This window comes from Pteropus medius, unplaced genomic scaffold (genome assembly GCF_902729225.1).
Source record: "Pteropus medius unplaced genomic scaffold, Ma_sr-lr_union100, whole genome shotgun sequence".
NCBI lineage: Eukaryota > Metazoa > Chordata > Mammalia > Chiroptera > Pteropodidae > Pteropus > Pteropus medius.
In genome coordinates this window covers 21,048,280-21,065,163 of record NW_024349801.1, presented here as the reverse complement: position 1 = coordinate 21,065,163, position 16,884 = coordinate 21,048,280, and the positions used below count along the sequence as shown (strand labels likewise).

At 33.3% G+C, this 16,884-nt stretch overlaps 1 protein-coding gene across 4 annotated transcripts in view; it reads left to right on the top strand.

Moving 5' to 3' along the window:
• The window catches only part of AP4E1 (adaptor related protein complex 4 subunit epsilon 1), a 61,048-nt gene that overhangs the window by 20,973 nt on the left and 23,191 nt on the right, over window positions 1-16,884 (top strand). For all 4 annotated transcript variants that reach the window (XM_039889054.1, XM_039889055.1, XM_039889056.1 and 1 more), the window contains exons 9-16: window positions 2,487-2,609; window positions 2,712-2,821; window positions 4,332-4,471; window positions 5,472-5,584; window positions 5,689-5,807; window positions 9,650-9,952; window positions 11,786-11,900; window positions 15,036-15,159. In XM_039889054.1, coding sequence (XP_039744988.1) covers window positions 2,487-2,609; window positions 2,712-2,821; window positions 4,332-4,471; window positions 5,472-5,584; window positions 5,689-5,807; window positions 9,650-9,952; window positions 11,786-11,900; window positions 15,036-15,159 — 1,147 coding nt within the window. The remainder of the gene's footprint in view (window positions 1-2,486; window positions 2,610-2,711; window positions 2,822-4,331; window positions 4,472-5,471; window positions 5,585-5,688; window positions 5,808-9,649; window positions 9,953-11,785; window positions 11,901-15,035; window positions 15,160-16,884) is intronic.

Genomic DNA, 16,884 nt, shown 5'->3' with positions numbered 1-16,884 from the left:
TCAGGGATTCTGAGGCCACCCTCTCACTGTCAGTGGAGGCTACATAGGGAGCAGTAATAAGGTACCCGTTCCTCGCACTGACAGCCTGGTATTAGCAAATACTTGTATCCCTCACCCAGAAGGAACCAGGATCCCCTCCTCTGAAAGTGTCAAAGGAGACAGGGTGGAGAACCTGGACTTCCATCCCCATTGAGCGTTATCCCCATCTCCCTGTCAGAATGAAAATAAAGTCTAGTCTGAAGGATAACATACCAGTAGAACTTCAAATTTTGTGCATATTTCAACCCAAAATATCTATGATAAAACCACAGTGTCACAGATGTTAGAATGTTATTAAATTTTTAATTTGGTAATTTTTACTTGGTAGTATTTTGGTTAGGACCTGGGTTGCTCCAGAAGAGTAAATCTCCACATTGTGTTTTTATGTTTAGAAATCCTCAGAAGCACTTTTCTTTTAACCATTGTGGAGAGGAGAAAGCAGAGTGGCTGCTTTTTCATTTATGGACTTATACTCAATTTTTTTGTAGCATTGGAGAATAAAGGCATGTAGCTCTAGGTGGGAAAATAATTTAAAAACCTATTAAATTTATTTTCAGCTCATTTACAATTAAGTTGACTAGTAAGTGCAATATTTGAACAATACTAGCTTTCTAGAAATTTTAGGAGCATCTGTATATAAAAGTTTAGATTTTAGGTGGGTAATGAGAATCTTTTTTAGTAAAAAATTTGATAGTAGGAAAATTCTGAAATGGCAGGACCATAAGGAAAGCATGTCAATTATGATAGAAAATGGAGCTCATCATTTTAAATCTTGCTTAGGACTGTCACATTAGTTCCAGGGTTTGGCAGACTTTTTGTGAGAAGGGGGCTAGATCATAAATATTTTAGGCCTTGTAAGTCACATAGGTTTCTGTCACATTCTTTTGTTTGTTTGTCTTACAACTTTTAAAAAATATAACTGTAACCTGAAGCTAATATAATGTTACACATAAATTATAATTAAAAAATGTGAAAACCAGTCTTGGTTCACAGGCTTCCAAAAGTAGGCTGAGGGCTAGATTTACTGATAGTTTGCCCACTCCTGTCTTAGTTGATTAGTTACTTGACTAAGATTCTCTTTGTTTAGTTCATAAAGTTGTAAAGTCAACTTTTTTCATAGCACAGAGTAAAGATATTTTACAGTGCAATTTCTGAATATACAGAGTATCTTTTTAGGTTTAATTAACTTTGTAGGTTTTCCTTTAATTAAAGTCAGTTCCCTTCTTAATGAGAAATTTATATTTCTAATTTATTTTCTCTTTCTCTCCTATAGAAAGTATTTATATAAAGCTTTTTACACAAAATTTATGTGTACCTCAATTGATAGGCAACTTAGCAGTGTAAAACAGTTGAATATTCAGGATCTATCTTGTGCAAAAGAAGTGTCTGATTGTTATATTTTTTAGCTTTTGGAAATAGAGACGGAATGTTTCTATCAAGGACACTTGATATGCTTCAACTTGTAGTAGAACTGTTTTTCAGTCTCCTGATTCTGTGTCTCACTTCCTCATACTATGATTCCATAGGGCATGCTGGACTTAATGGTACCTCAGTGATTCTTCTTTTCCATGGCAAAGCTCCAGCTCCTTGACACATGCCTTTTAAAAGAGTTTAAAAAAAATTTTAGTGTCCACTTTGATCTATCATAGTTATCAGATCTTTGACTATATGAAAAATTCACATTTGAACACTATCAAGATGTTTAAGAGATTATTCTATGTTCTTTGAGGTTAATATTAAAGAAGTGATTTGAGGATTTTTGAGCAGTGGCCCTATTTTGAAATAAATGATTTCTTAAGTATGCAAACATTTTTATTAATATGTACCTTGTTTCAGATTCACAGTATTTTTAGAACTACATGAAATACTCTACTCTCAATAGAAATTTCCAAAAAGCAAAAATGTCCTCCATTCACGTTGAATTCTAAATCCACACTCCCAAATGATTATATTGATATAACCACATTGAAATACACAGTTTCTCTAAGTGGTAGAAACTGCCTAAAAATGAATTATTTTGAAGCATTTGAGGAGTGTTAGAAATATCTATTTATATAGGAACAATAAGTATATTACTTATGTGTCTATTAGAATGTGAGCTCCTTGAAGGCAGTAGTTTTTGTCTGCTTTGTTCACTGCTGTATCCATACTGCTAGAACAATGCCTGGCACATAAGAGGTGTTCAATAAATACTTGTTGCATGAATGAATTGTCATTGTTATCTATTAATATATATAATTCTCTTTAAATTGTACTGTGGTAACATAATCCTAATAACTGTATAAGCCTGAGAACAGTAAAGTTCATATCTTTGAAAATTTTCCATAAAAAGATTTTTGACTAAAACTGACCTTTCAGTTAGTTTGTTTTGTTATGAGTCTACACAGATGTGTTATTTTATTATGCCTTAACATGATCCCTGACATTTTTATATTTTCTTTGTCTAGCTATTTTGTTTGAATGTGTGCATACAGTCTATTCTATTTATCCTAAATCAGAATTACTTGAGAAGGCTGCCAAGTGCATTGGGAAATTTGTTCTATCACCTAAAATAAATCTCAAATATTTAGGTAAGATGATTGGTTCTTTTCACCGAAATTACAAAAAAAGCTTTTGAAATTTGCTGAATATTTGCTTCAAGTCACTTTGTATAATGTAATTTTTGTTTCTAGGACTGAAAGCTCTTACCTATGTTATCCAACAGGATCCTACTCTGGCTCTGCAACACCAGATGACAATAATTGAATGCTTAGACCATCCTGATCCCATTATTAAGAGAGAGGTAAACTGGTATTTTGGATAGTGTATGTGAAATGTTCCAATTTTAAAACATTTTATTGTTATTATAGAGAGAGATTAAAGTAGTAGGCAGAGTAGAGTGTAGGTGTGTGTGCATGCACATACACTTTTTTTTTTTTTAACTTTTGAGAGCATTTTTTTCTTTCTACTAAAGTTTAAGGAACTTTTCTAAAAAGTACTTGTGTCAGTATCCACACGAATGGTTTTAAATTATGAGTTGGAAGAGTTAGGTCCAATTACCTGTATAGATTCATTAATACTTTTTTCATCCAAGAATTGTGTCAATAGGAGACCTGAATTTTATTGCTGGTTCCTCCTATTAGTTCCATTTTAAAATGTAATACATAATGATTAGTATTTTTCCATTATTCTTTGTGAAATGGGCTAATGCATTCCCTATCACATATATAGGAATGTTGAAAGAATTAATAAAAATGTCTCTAAAATGATTTGAACTTTTTGGAAGGAGAGATGGGTAATTTACTAAATTTTTTTGACTTTTTCTTTTTGTAAAATTGCTTTAGTATCTACCTGGGTGTCTATTTTTATAAATATTTCTGTTAATTCTTACAAAGAAATCACTCTAGACTTTCATTTAAAATGATATATAGGACCTAGTTAAGAGAGTAGATAGCTTTATTTCTGATTTTAAAAGCCAGCCAAATGGGAGCTTACTGTGGTACTTGTTTTTACTTGAGGCAGTAAGAGGTATATACCTCAGCACTGACAAGCAGCTGTAAAACAGTTAGTTCTTGATACCTGAGGTTTTGAACGTAGGGATTGCTAGGCTTTAAAGCACTTGAGCCACCAACCTTTGTCCATCCATTATAGGCTATTTGCCCTTGGTTGGCCAAATGACTCATGTGCTGTTTTCTGTTGTTTAGGTAGTATGGAAAATACAGTTTGCAAGACTAGATTTTTATATGCGCGTGTGTGTGTGTGTATGTGTGTGTGTGTGTGTACACACACACACATACAGACAGGCATAAGTAATGTAGGTTTAAGAAGATGATATATTTTTAGAAAATAGATTATAAAAGTTTTAGCTTTTTAGTCTTTACACAGCCTGTCATGTAGAAATGTCAGATTGTAATTATCTCTATCAATAGAAGGCTTTTAGGCTTTGGAATTGATCATAATTCATTTTTTTAACAATAGTTTTACTTAAGTTCTATTTCTTTATTATTTTGTATCTAAATGTCTTTAATAATCATTTAGTTTTATAAATTTTGAATAATTTCTAGTTTTAATTTTTTTGTGTTTCAGTCAGCATTTGCCATCTTCAGTCAGAGGAATTTTAATCTCTATTTCTTTATTTCTAATAAAGTTACCTTTATTAAGTTCTGTGCATTTCTTGAGCACCTATTAACTGACTTGCCAATAGATTTATGTAAAAGTGGAAGAATCAACCATGTTATAAACATGTTACTATATTTTTCGGTGTTACCGTGCATAGTTTTATAATACTGTTTTTATTTCTCTTTCTTAAACAGACTCTGGAACTTCTTTACAGAATTACTAATGCACAGAATGTAACAGTGATTGTCCAGAAAATGCTTGAATATTTACATCAGAGCAAAGAAGAGTATATTATCATCAATTTGGTTGGCAAAATTGCTGAGCTGGCAGAGAAATATCCTTTCTTTGTACCATGAGTCATAAAATATCTTTAGTTACACAGTGATGTAAAAATGATTGGTATAGACATGTTCACTTGCAAGTTGAGTTCAGAGACCCAGCAATAACTTCCATTCCTGATATTCAAGCCTCTCATCAAGAACAGGAATTCCTTTAGACTTCTTTGGGGTTGGCTTTTTTCCTGGTTCTTTTCATACAGTTGGTCAGCATTATAGGGAAGAAGACAGAGGAACATCTGCCTTATTTCTTTCCGTCCCTCCTTGTTTTTGACTTCACTTCCTACTCAGCTTCTTTTCTTAGTAAAAGTTCTTGTGGGTGGGAGAATCAGGATACTAAAATTTATCCTTTACACTATTGTTTATATTAAAATTGTCACGGAATAGTTACTAACTCCATTCACATGTTACTTTTCTTCACATTAGTTTTTTAAAAGAGGAACTTTTACAGGTCACAAGGATAATCCATTCTTTTTAAGATGTGTTTTGTTAAAGCTAAGAATGAATGAATGAATAATGTTAATCAGGTTATTTTGGAAATTGCTGAAGTACTAGTCATTACTGTAGCTCTGGCCAGCAGAATGATAGAATTTTAGAACTGAAGAGGAACAGATTAGAAAAGAGAGTAAACAAGTTGTTCAAGTAGACACATCACAACATTTAGCCTCTCTGAAGTGTATATCATGTTTCATTATTTGTCCATAATTTGCTGGAACATTCAGTTATTTCACATTTATTTATTGGATGCCTGTTATGTGCAAGGTGGGGTGCTAGATAAAGCAACATGAAGTTTTTTTATTTTAAGTTTATTAAATAAAGTTTACTGAGCATCTATTTTACTTAAAACTTGAGTACAGAACAATTTGTTGGCAGAGGTTAAATAAAGGTAAAAATGCCAAACCAGGATGAATTTGGGTTATTTTTAAAAGGCTGATGCAGAAAGGATAATTTTAGTAAGTGGCATTTGGAAGTGTACTTGTTCTTAACACTTGTGGACACATATGCTCCTGATAATGCGTGGTTTATTCAGACAATGAATGCTGTGTTTTCAGTGGGAGGAGATGTAATGCATCCTGATATTCCCAATAACTTCCTGAGACTGCTAGCAGAAGGTTATTACATTCTATAAAATAAAGATTTTAAAATTAAATGTTTTTATTACAGAGTCCTTAGAGAATTTAGTAGAAATTAAAATGATATATCAATTTCTTTGTAGGTTTTGATGATGAAACAGAAGATCAACAATTAAGACTTTATGCAGTTCAGTCTTACCTCACGTTACTAGATGTGGAAAATGTGTTCTATCCACAGAGATTTCTTCAAGTTATGAGTTGGGTGAGCAAAGTACATTAAATCATAAATGTTTATAACATTTTTTATAAAACCAAATACTAACAATATATTTCCTTCAGTTCTACTTAGTTAACTCTTTCAGCTGTCAATTTCCCCCCACCTACCCCCACCCCCCTACCACATTGGCTGCCTTCTATCCCTTTACTGTTTACTTGTCTATTAATTCTTCCTGCCATCTCACTTGTCTATTCTTTTAAATATGGATATTTGTTGAGATCTCTGTCTGTGTCTACAATACATTTGTTGTGTTTTCTATGTGAATCTATATTTGAATGTGTGAATATTCAACATATCTGTGATATAGTTAATAGTTTCTTATATCTGTGATATAGTTAGGGTTTCTCAAGGTTGCAGTCAAGGTGTCAGCTGGGGCTGCTGTTTCATCTGAAGCTTGACTGGTGAAGGATCTACTTCCAAGTTCAGAAATCAGTTTCTTCAGCTATGAAACAGAATTTGAGGTTAAACTGTCAACTGTAGGCCACCCTTAGCTCTTAGAATAGCTCATAGTTTCTTGCCATCTGGGCCTCTCAACATGGCTGATTGCTTCATCAAAGCCAGCAAGGGAAATCATCTTTTTGTAAGACAAAGGACACAATTTTATGTAATTTAATCATATGTAATCACATACATCCTGTCACCTTTGTATATTCTTGTGCATATGAGTGAGTGTTTCTTTATGGGGGGAGATTTGGAGAAGTGCAACTGCTGGGTCATAGAATATACTCATTTTAATGTTTTATAGTTTTGCCAAATGTTCGTGTGTTAACTTATATTTTACCCAGACTTTTATTTAAGAATTTTAATTTTCTAATCTATAGGAAAGTTGAAAGATTAGTATAATAAATACCCCTATGCTTTTGATCTAGAGTCCCAGGTAATACTTTTAACCACTTTTGCTTTACTGTATCCAACATCTATATCTAGGTCTACTTATATACAGTTTGTTCTACTGAGCTATTTAAAATTGAGTTGTAGACATCATGACACTTCACCCATAAAAAATTCAACGTGAATCTCATAATAATGACATTGTTCTAGGTAATGATAAAGCCATCATAACACTTAAGAAATGTGATGTTAATTCATTAATATTATGTAATAGTTTATATTCAGATTTATCCAGTTGTCCTAAAAATGTCTCTCATGTCTGCTTTTGCACTCCCCCCAATTGCAGATCCAGTCAGGGTTCACAAATAGCACGATCCTCGTTTTTTTTTATTTTACAGTGATTTTTAGTTTCTTGATATTGATATTTTGGATGAATCCTGTTGACTTGTAGATAGTCTAACATTCTGAATTTGATTATTTCGAGTTCAGTTAAACATTTTTAGCAAGAATCCTGCATTGGCAATATTATGTACTTCCCACTGCATCATATCAGGATGCATATAATATCAGTTCTTCCAGTTATTGGTGATTGTAAATTTCTTTGGTTACTATGGTGACCTTTAGATCTTTCCATTGTAAAGGCACCCTTTCTCCTTAGTAATTTATAACTAATATTTGAGATTATTTTGTGAGGCTATGTGAACATCTTTTCCTCAACTCTCTTTTACCAGTGATTTTAGCATCAATAATACTTGCCTAAATTGGTTATTGTATTTGGTGGCCATTTGTTTGTTTCTTCCATGAAAGTGACATGTCACTCCACATACTTAAGAGTGTTTTTCTTTCTTTCTGCAGCATACAGATCTTGTATGTGTTTTGTTAGATTTATACTTAAGTATTTCATTTTCTTTAGAGAAGTAGTAAATGTATTTTTAATTTTGGTTTATATATGTTTGTTACTAATACTATATACAGATATAATAGATTTTTGTATTTTTATCTTGTACCCTGCAGTCTTGCTGAACTCACTTATTAATCTAGGATATTTTTTGTAGATTTCTCGAAACCTTGTTAAGAATTTTTGCATCTCTGTTCATGAGGGATATTGGTCTGTAGTTTTCATTCTTTTCTACTCTATCTGTTTGGTTTTGGTATTGAATTGGCTTCATAAGATGAATTGAGAGTCTTCTTTCCTCTTCTGTTTTCTAGAAAGATTGTGTAGAAGAGTGTTAAGTGTTTGGAAATTTTGCTATTATCTTTCATGTTACTGATTTCTAGTTTGACTTTCTGTATTGATTCGAGAAAATGATCTGTGATTTCAGTTCCTCTTAAATTTGTTGAGGTTTGTTTTATGGCCTATGATATGGTCTATGTTGTTACATGTTTTGTGGATGCTTGAAAAGAATGGATATTCTGCTGTTACTGGGTGGTGTGTTCTATAAATGTTGATATAATTCTTTTGGAAATGGTGTTGAGATTAACCATGTGGCCTTCACTGACACCATGAAGGGGTGGCCTTGTTATTGCTGAACAGTGGTGAAAGTCCTTGCTCCTCTCTAGGATTCCCCTGATACCACCTCAAAAGAAAGTGGATGAGGTACCTCTTTATACCTGGGTGGAAGTGAGGTGCAGGCTTCCTGTTTGGTCTTTATGGGCACTGCAGAGGAGTGGACCTCTACAGCTTGGTGGGGATGAAAGTCCTGCCCTTCCCCTGCACTCGACTTTCTCTGTCCTGGCTCTTTGGCTAGAGAGTGGGCTTTTCTTGGGACTTTTTTTTATCTGAGTCCACTGATTTTTTTCCAGGTGGTTGGCTCACCAGTACCCAGTCTAGGGTATGTGAGGCAACAGTAACCCACTGTATCATTCTTTAGGTCCCAAGGTCCTTAGTGATATGCTTTCTTTTCTTTAACTTTCAGAGTCTTTTTATGTGTGTTTTATATATAACATCAAGGGTTTTTACATGTACTTAGTGGGAAGAATAGGGGAAAAATACTTCTACTCCATCTTCCCAGAAACATAAAATCTATTGATTTTTGAACTGGGATTTAGGCTATCTGCTCTTCTAGAGATATCTTCCATTTTTTATTAAACCACTCAAAAAATTATCTCACTGTTTAAAGATAGAACATATTTAATCTTATTTCTTTTTCCTTTTCTTGTTACTAGCTATAAATTATCTCACAAAAAATTATCTCACTGTTTAAAGATAGAACATATTTAATCTTATTTCTTTTTCCTTTTCTTGTTACTAGCTATAAATCTTCCCTTAACTGTCAACTCACCTCCCTCTTTTTTTTCTTGCTAGTGCCAGTAGTACACAGTAGTACAAAGACATGAAAATACTTTATAAATACCACTTAGGAAAGATCTCACCTCCATGAATTATCAGTTTATTAATGATTCTTAGATCAATAGGATTATATATCAACTAAATAAGTTAGATGCAAGAAAAAGGATGCAACATAGATTGGTGTTCCTCAAAGTTCAGTGGATCATCTCCATCAGAATCAGCTGATGCTTGTTCAAAATTTATATTGTAGATTATTCCACAGACACACTAAATCAGAATATCTGGGGTTAGAGCCTTGAAATCTGTATTTTAATGAAACACTTCAGGTGACTCTTATACATACTGCATGTGAGAACCACTCATTTAAATGCTTATTGGAAGATAATAACAGAATGTGAAAGTGCTTGTAAAAACCAACAACCAAACCTATAAGTTCAGAAGAAAGCTAACTTGTAAAGGTATCTGCTTTATACATTTTTAATGATAAAAATGTGGAAAAGTTTTTTGTATTGAGTTCCAATTCTTGGTATAATTTTGAACCTAAAAATGTACAATTATATTTTTATCTAATAATTTCTTCACTATGAGAATATGTTTAATCTAGATTACATTTACTCCAGCAGTAGGCATTTTGTTTAGATTTCTGAGTATAGTTTGCTGTATAACTTGATATTTGCATATAAACATCTTCTTGTTTTACTTATAGGTGTTAGGAGAGTATTCCTACCTCTTAGATAAGGAAACACCAGAAGAAGTTATAACCAAGCTCTACGGGTTACTTATGAACGACACCACTTCTTCAGAAACAAAAGCCTGGTTAATTGCTGCTGTGACCAAGTTAACCCCCCAAGCACACTCTTCTAGCATTGTTGAGAGTTTAATCCAGGAGTTTACCGTGTCTTTGGATACTTGTATGAGACAGCATGCATTTGAATTAAAACATTTGCATGAGAATGTGGAATTTATGAAGAGCTTGCTTCCAGTTAATAAGAGTTGTGAAGACATGGTGGTAAGACATCTGTGTTCCATCTTTTTAAAAACTTTATAGTCTTTAAACAGAATAATCCTTGCATTTGCGATATATCTGGACTATATCAAAATAGAGTTTCTGTAGCACTGAAGATGAAGATTGGAGTTTTTCTCACATTAGTATGAGAGAATTTGAGAGCGTCCATTCAGTAGTGATCCTAAATAGTCAGGAATAGAAGAATATCTCTTCTAGAGAACTGCAGTAAAGGGATTGATACTCTTTGAAAATCTTTTATATATAATAATTCAAGAATTTTTGTTTTTATCTTTTGAATTTCTCTAATATATTATTTAATTATTACTCTCTTTGAGAATCTAAAAAAAAAAATAGTTCTTTATTTTGTCCATCTACAGTCTAAATTCTTTACCACTTTGGAACCTGACCCACCCACCTTTCTTTCTCTCACCTACTCTCAGCCATTACCCCCTTTAACCCAAAGCACTCATTCTCTATTCAGCCTCTGAATTTGTGCCAGTCTCTCTCTCAGATTGATGTAAATCAGAAAACTTCCAAAAGGAAACAAGATTCGTTCAAAGTTTTATGTGTTAGATTGTCATATGGTTGAGAAAGAGCAGAGGACGGGCAGTATTCCCATTAATTCTGTATCAGATTTTTATGGCTTGTATTCATTTTAAACTTTTATTTGTTAGTTCTTTCAATAGTTCCTCAAAGGCAGAGGACTTCCTCTAACATTTGGTAGGCATTCGAGAGACATTCATTGAAACGATGAATAAACATGCCATACATAGTATTAAATTCGAAGTGACCACACTTTCCCTTTTTTCAATAAAAGGTAATGATAACATAGCTTCATCTCTTAAGAATCTTATTGAAACCAAACCTTTCCAAATTCAGAATGTGTTATGCCACTTAAATGTTTGAGAATTACCTGCTGTTCTAAATTATCTGAACTGCTTGCATACACTTGGCTAAATCAGAAGCAAATCTCTGGTTCCTGATGTCATCACTGCTATATCCTCTTGTGTATATCTCATTTTTCTTTCTTTCCTCTTTTTCCTTTTTCTCTTTCCCCTTACTCTTTCTTTATCTCTAATTTCTTTTCATCACTCTCATGTACTTTTCTGTTCTTCCTGAAATGAAGTAATTTTTCATAGATTTGTGAAAAAGCATTTTCAGGTACAAGGGAATCAGTTAAATCAAAGGAACCTATGTGTATGTTACTTATATGGTAAAAAGGGCTTTGTAGATGTTATTAAGGATTTTGTGATGGAGAGATTTTTCTGGATTAATCAAGTAAGCATAATATAACCACAGGGTTCTTTTAAAAGTGAGGCAAGAGGTCACAGGAGAAGGCAAAATAACAATAGAAGCAGAAATCAGAATAATGTGGCCATTAACCAAGGTGACCTCTAGAAGCTGGAAGAGACAAGGAATTTATTATTCTCCCCTGGAGCCTCCAGAATGAACTAGCCCCCCGCAACAGGAAACTAATACAGATTATAGCTCCTAGTGTATGTGTCTCCTCTAGTAGATTACAAGTCTCATCAGTGCATTAACTATATCTCCTTTGTCTCAGTCGTAGCATCTAACATGATGCCCTGATACATTGGATGCTCAAAAATGTATTCTTCAATGCAGTGAAATCAGTAATAACTGCAAAAGACTTACATTGTTAGATAATTAGCTGTGTGATTTGTTATAGATGTTTCAGAAATCTAGACAGGTAGCACTTTTGGAACTGAAGTTCTGTTTCACTGAAAAAAATTTTAGCATATATGGACTGAAAGTACTTATGTGAATGTACAATCTACTGTTTAGGGTAAATTTTTTACTTCTGAATTTTTAATACAGGTAGATGCCTCCTTATCTTTTCTGGATGGTTACGTGGCCGAAGAACTCAGTCAGGGGGCAGCACCTTACAAACCTCACCACCAAAGGCAGGAAGAAAAACTTTCTCAGGAAAAAGGTAATTTTTCATGAATTTATAAGCTATATTGTAGGGACATCATTTTTTTATGCATGTAAGTAAATAACAGGATATTTACTTTTATTATCCCTCTTTAAATCTTCTTGTGACTTGTTTACACTGAGCAGCAATTTGAAAATCCAAAAATAAAAAGTTAGCCTAAAGGTATTCCCAAAGTCACAGGCTTTCATATACATATGAAGTGCATGAGAGATAACAGCCATCCTGGAATTTTGAAAGACCTTGAAAGTTGAATTATCACTGTGCTAGATGGCTGACAGATACTAGTGTGGGTATATCTGTAAAAAAAGTTTCAGAAGAAAACTCTGGTTACTATGGACTCGTGAGTTTCAGTTGCATTCTGAATAGTTTTATATGTCTTAAGTATGTTAGAATGCTCCCTCCAGCAAAATGCCTGATCAGTGAAGTTAGGAACAGCTAAGAAAAGAATGAATAGCTGTACATTTAAGAAACATAGCTTGTCAGGGAAAGACTTCTGTCATGATTTTGGTAAAGAGGAAATCTTTGAGATATTTGGATGATGGATAGGAAGTATGTATATGAATAAAGGGAGACCACTGAATATTATATATATAGGGATTCAGAATGTTAATACTGAAAAGTTCAATAATGAAAGATCTCTTTTTTTCTATTCATCGTTTAATGACTTTTGTTGAGTACTTACTATTCTCCAGGCTCTGTGCTAGTCACAACTAAAATGGTTGATCCTAAAATGAGATCAAAAAGTCTAAACACTAATAATAGGCTTGATGTTATTTTTTTGTAGAGTATTTGCTCTTTTAAGGTTTTTAACATATTATTTAGTACAGTGATACCCAATGGCCCAGAAAATTCAGTTTTCTTTCAAAGGGCAATCAGTTTAACTCCTTATATATCGATAGAAAATGTACAGGAAAAAAAATTAAGTTTTGAATTACGATTGCTGGACTTGTGACTATCTTGCATATAGAAGCTTTATGACATCCAGGACATGGAGGGAAAATCTAGAGTTCCAGAGTGACAGATGTGGTCCAATTGCCCTGTTTCCTTATTCTAAAATGTCTGGAGGTCATCAGTTGCTATTGCTGTAATTCAGGGATGGGATAGGGAAGGGGAGATAGGACAAGGAGCCTAATTCCTGGCACTGCCTGTTTTCTTTCTTAAAATAATTTAAGTTGCTGATGTAAATATAGTAGATAACCCTGGAATTCCCCGAGCTAGTGCATTCCTTTGCCAAGTACATCTTTTTTCCCATAGAATATTCATTATAAATGGGGTTAAGCTCTCAAATTAGGCTCTTTTCTTCTCCTCCCAAATCTATTTTTCAAAAGTTCTCTAAAGTAAAAATAAAATTTTATGAGCTTATACTGTCTGTTATGGAAAAAGAGATCAGTTATGAGACAGGACATAGCAAATGCTTAATAAATACTTGAGGAATCAGTTATAAAATTATATATCTTAGAATTGGACTGGCTATAAGACAAAATAAAGGATAGGGGGAAACTGGTATTTTTGGACTAAAAAGTTGTTAATTCTGGAACCCTTCAAGTATCAATCAGTTCTGATACTGACCTTATTTGAGATTTTTATAAATCATTTGCATAATCACAAAGAGAGATTTTAAAAATAATGCAGATTTTCGAGCCCCGTTTCTATACCTTCTGTATCTAAATCTCTGAAAGCTTGGCGATATGTATAAAAAGGTCTGTGGGTGATTCTACAAAGCCAGCTTGACCCTGGTTATCAAATCAGCATTTTCAAACTGTTGAACTAGTTTGAACCCTTCACTTTCCTAAGAAATTAAGGTCTAGTTCATATATCTAGTTAACACCTATCCTACGTCAAGAACTCAGTTCTCTCGATTACTAATTAGCTCATTTTTTTCTCTTGCATATTGATTCCTCTTCTATATCATTTGTTTAGCTAACAAACAAGCATTTATTTAGTACTCTTTGGATTAGGTGCTGTTTCCTTTGGAGGAGGCAAAATAACATAATAGTTGAGAGTGCAGCTCTGGAACCAGAGTATCTGATTTCTTATCTGGCTCTGTCATTTCTTGTCTTAGTAATCTTGGGTTCAAGTCCATGACAAACTCTTTGCCACAGTTTCTTCATTTGTAAAATGAAGATAATAATTACAGAAGTTCACATTTATATTTTCTAAGATACTTTTTATGATTTGCATTGTAATCCAGTTTAAAAAGATACATATACCAGTAAGGATTAGGCTCAGCTAAATAGCATATTCGAAAACAAACAAAGAGGCGCCTTATCAAGGTAGAAGGTTATTGTTCTTTCCCATTAAAGAAATTCATAAGTAGGCAACCTGGGATTGACGATTGCTTCATGACTATAAAAGAGGAAAGGAGAGAAAAAAGATGTTTTTTCTTCCAGGAGAATTCCTCCCAGAAGTTGCACACAAAACATGTGCATAATTTCATTAGCCAGAACTCAGTCAAATGGCAAAGGAGTCTGGAAATGTCATCTCTTTTTGGGTGTTTATATATCTAGCTAAGAATTGAGGGTTCTATTACTTCAAAAGAAGAAAATAGATATTGGCATCTGCTCTCCACAATAACGATATGAATTTTCATGGCTCTGATTGAATTCATTTGGGTATACAGACTTGAAGGAATCTGAACCTGAATAAATCTTGTTCTTTGTTAGTAAGGGAGATTTCACATTGAGGGTTCTGTCTGTCAGTTTGGTATAGGAATGTACCCAAGAGCATGTTTTTTATTAGGCAAAAACATGGTCGTCTCTTCATAGCTTAAACACTTTTGCATGAGAACAGCAACTTTTCAATAGACCTGGTTTATCAATTGTCTTTCCTAACTAAATTCTTTTTTAGCTTCTAAGGGAGGTAAAATTATAAAAAAGAAGAACTATCTTTGGTTAACTAGTAGTATGAAGACTCTAGTAGACATTCAATAAATCATAGCTGCTTTATTATTACTATAAATATTTGATTAGAACATTTCCAAAGTCCTTCCCAGTTAACAAAATGTCACTTACTGGATTCTAGTCTTCAATTATTTTATTTCAGTAGTAAATAATAACTGATAATTTTTCCTTTTAAAAAATAATTTTCTCTTTGTCTTAAATACAAACCTCTGTTATTGTTTTAAAATTCTAGTTCTCAATTTTGAACCGTATGGACTCTCCTTTTCTTCATCTGGCTTCACTGGACGACAGTCTCCTGCTGGCATTTCTCTTGGTTCAGATATATCTGGGAATAGTGCAGAGACAGGGCTGAAAGAGTAAGTTCAATTCCTATTGAAATCAAAAACATGGGAGTCCTTAAATGTAGAAGGATTCCTGAAAGCTAAATTCTACTTGGGCTCTTGTTTCAGTTGTTTCTATTTATTGCTCGCAAAGTGTTGATACTGTTCAGTTGTCCTTATACTTTAAAAGAGCTTGCTTACTTCTAAGACATCATAGGATGTATACAACCTTTACACATAGTAATGATGTGTGTGCTATTACTACATATTATATGTGTGTGTGTGTGTATATACATATGTTTATATATTCATATATATAAATATGTGTTTATGTTTATATATATATATATATATAAATATATATATATATTTTTTTTTAAAAGAAGTGTATTAGAACTTAGATACCCAGGTGTATATTCAGCATATTATTCTACATTTCTTGTAATTTACTTCTTATAACCATCTCATTGGAAGAGTGGCAAATATAAACATAAAATAAGGTGATTGACTTCAGTTGAGGAAGTTGTATACTTTGCTCAAAATGCTTTCAGAGCTTCTTTCTAGCCACCTTGAAAATTGGTGATACATGTGTCTAATGTCTTACGTGAAGCCAAATCTTCATCCTTTTTAAGTACATTTTGATTTTGGAGATATAAATAAATTACTTTTAGAAATATGATTACATTAATAAAGTGAGAAAATTTATGTAAAGTGCCTCACAACCCAATACATTATAAGTGATTGATATTAATAGTTATCCTCGCCATCATTGTCATCATTATCCAAAACCTGAGTTTATGAAATCAAATTATTAATAGTTGTCCTTGCCGTCATTGTCATCATTATCCAAAACCTGAGTTTATGAAATAAAGTTAGTGATCAATCTGGATCAGTCTTTGGCCCATACCTTGTTGAAACATAAAGTAATGAAAATGGCTTTCTTGTTTGTGTAGAAGCTTCTTCTAGAAGAGTTTATGTGTTTTGAGTAATGACAGCATTGTTGGAATAAGTGTGATAAAATCTCAAAGGTGACAACTTTGAAAGATGACTTTTGAATTTCGAGTTCTCATGTTTATTAAGGAATCAGTCGCCTTATTTTATGTTCCTCTTTGTATTTGTCAGTCTTCCAGTGATATGGTTATAAATATTTCTCAGAAGAATGATACGCTCAGTGAAATGGCATAAGTTAAAATTCTCTTTCTTAGCCTTTTTTCTTTCTCTGTTGACACCCCTTTCTTTTTCAGAATTTGATTTTTGTATTCCAAGCTTGAGGAACAGATACAGTTTGTGGGCATGTGATGGTGGAGTGATAGCAATTAAGTGCCTCAAACAGGGAACAAAGGGATGAGGAAAGGAGAAACAGGAACTCTCTCAATCCAAGGAGGAAACTTAGTCCCTTTGACCTACACAACAGACTACAGTATCTGCTTTTTTGTATTGAACTAGGATCTGGGGGACTTGACAGGGCCTTGTAATTCTATACATATGCATATACTACCCTCAGAGAAATGGCATTTGGCAAAGCTGCTAAGGAATTACAAATATGCTACGTTATCGTAAAATGGAACATGAGGGATGAATTTAGAATTCCTTTCCAAAGAGGACCATAGCTCATACCTTATTTCAGATTAGGAACCTTTTGTGGTAATTGGCAAGGTGAATCAGCTTTAGAGAGGAGACAGTAGTGCTTTTGTAGTCTCTGGCAAGCTGAGAATAAAGTAGTAGCCAGCCCAATTTAGAATTTTCTTACCTTAAGCCCTA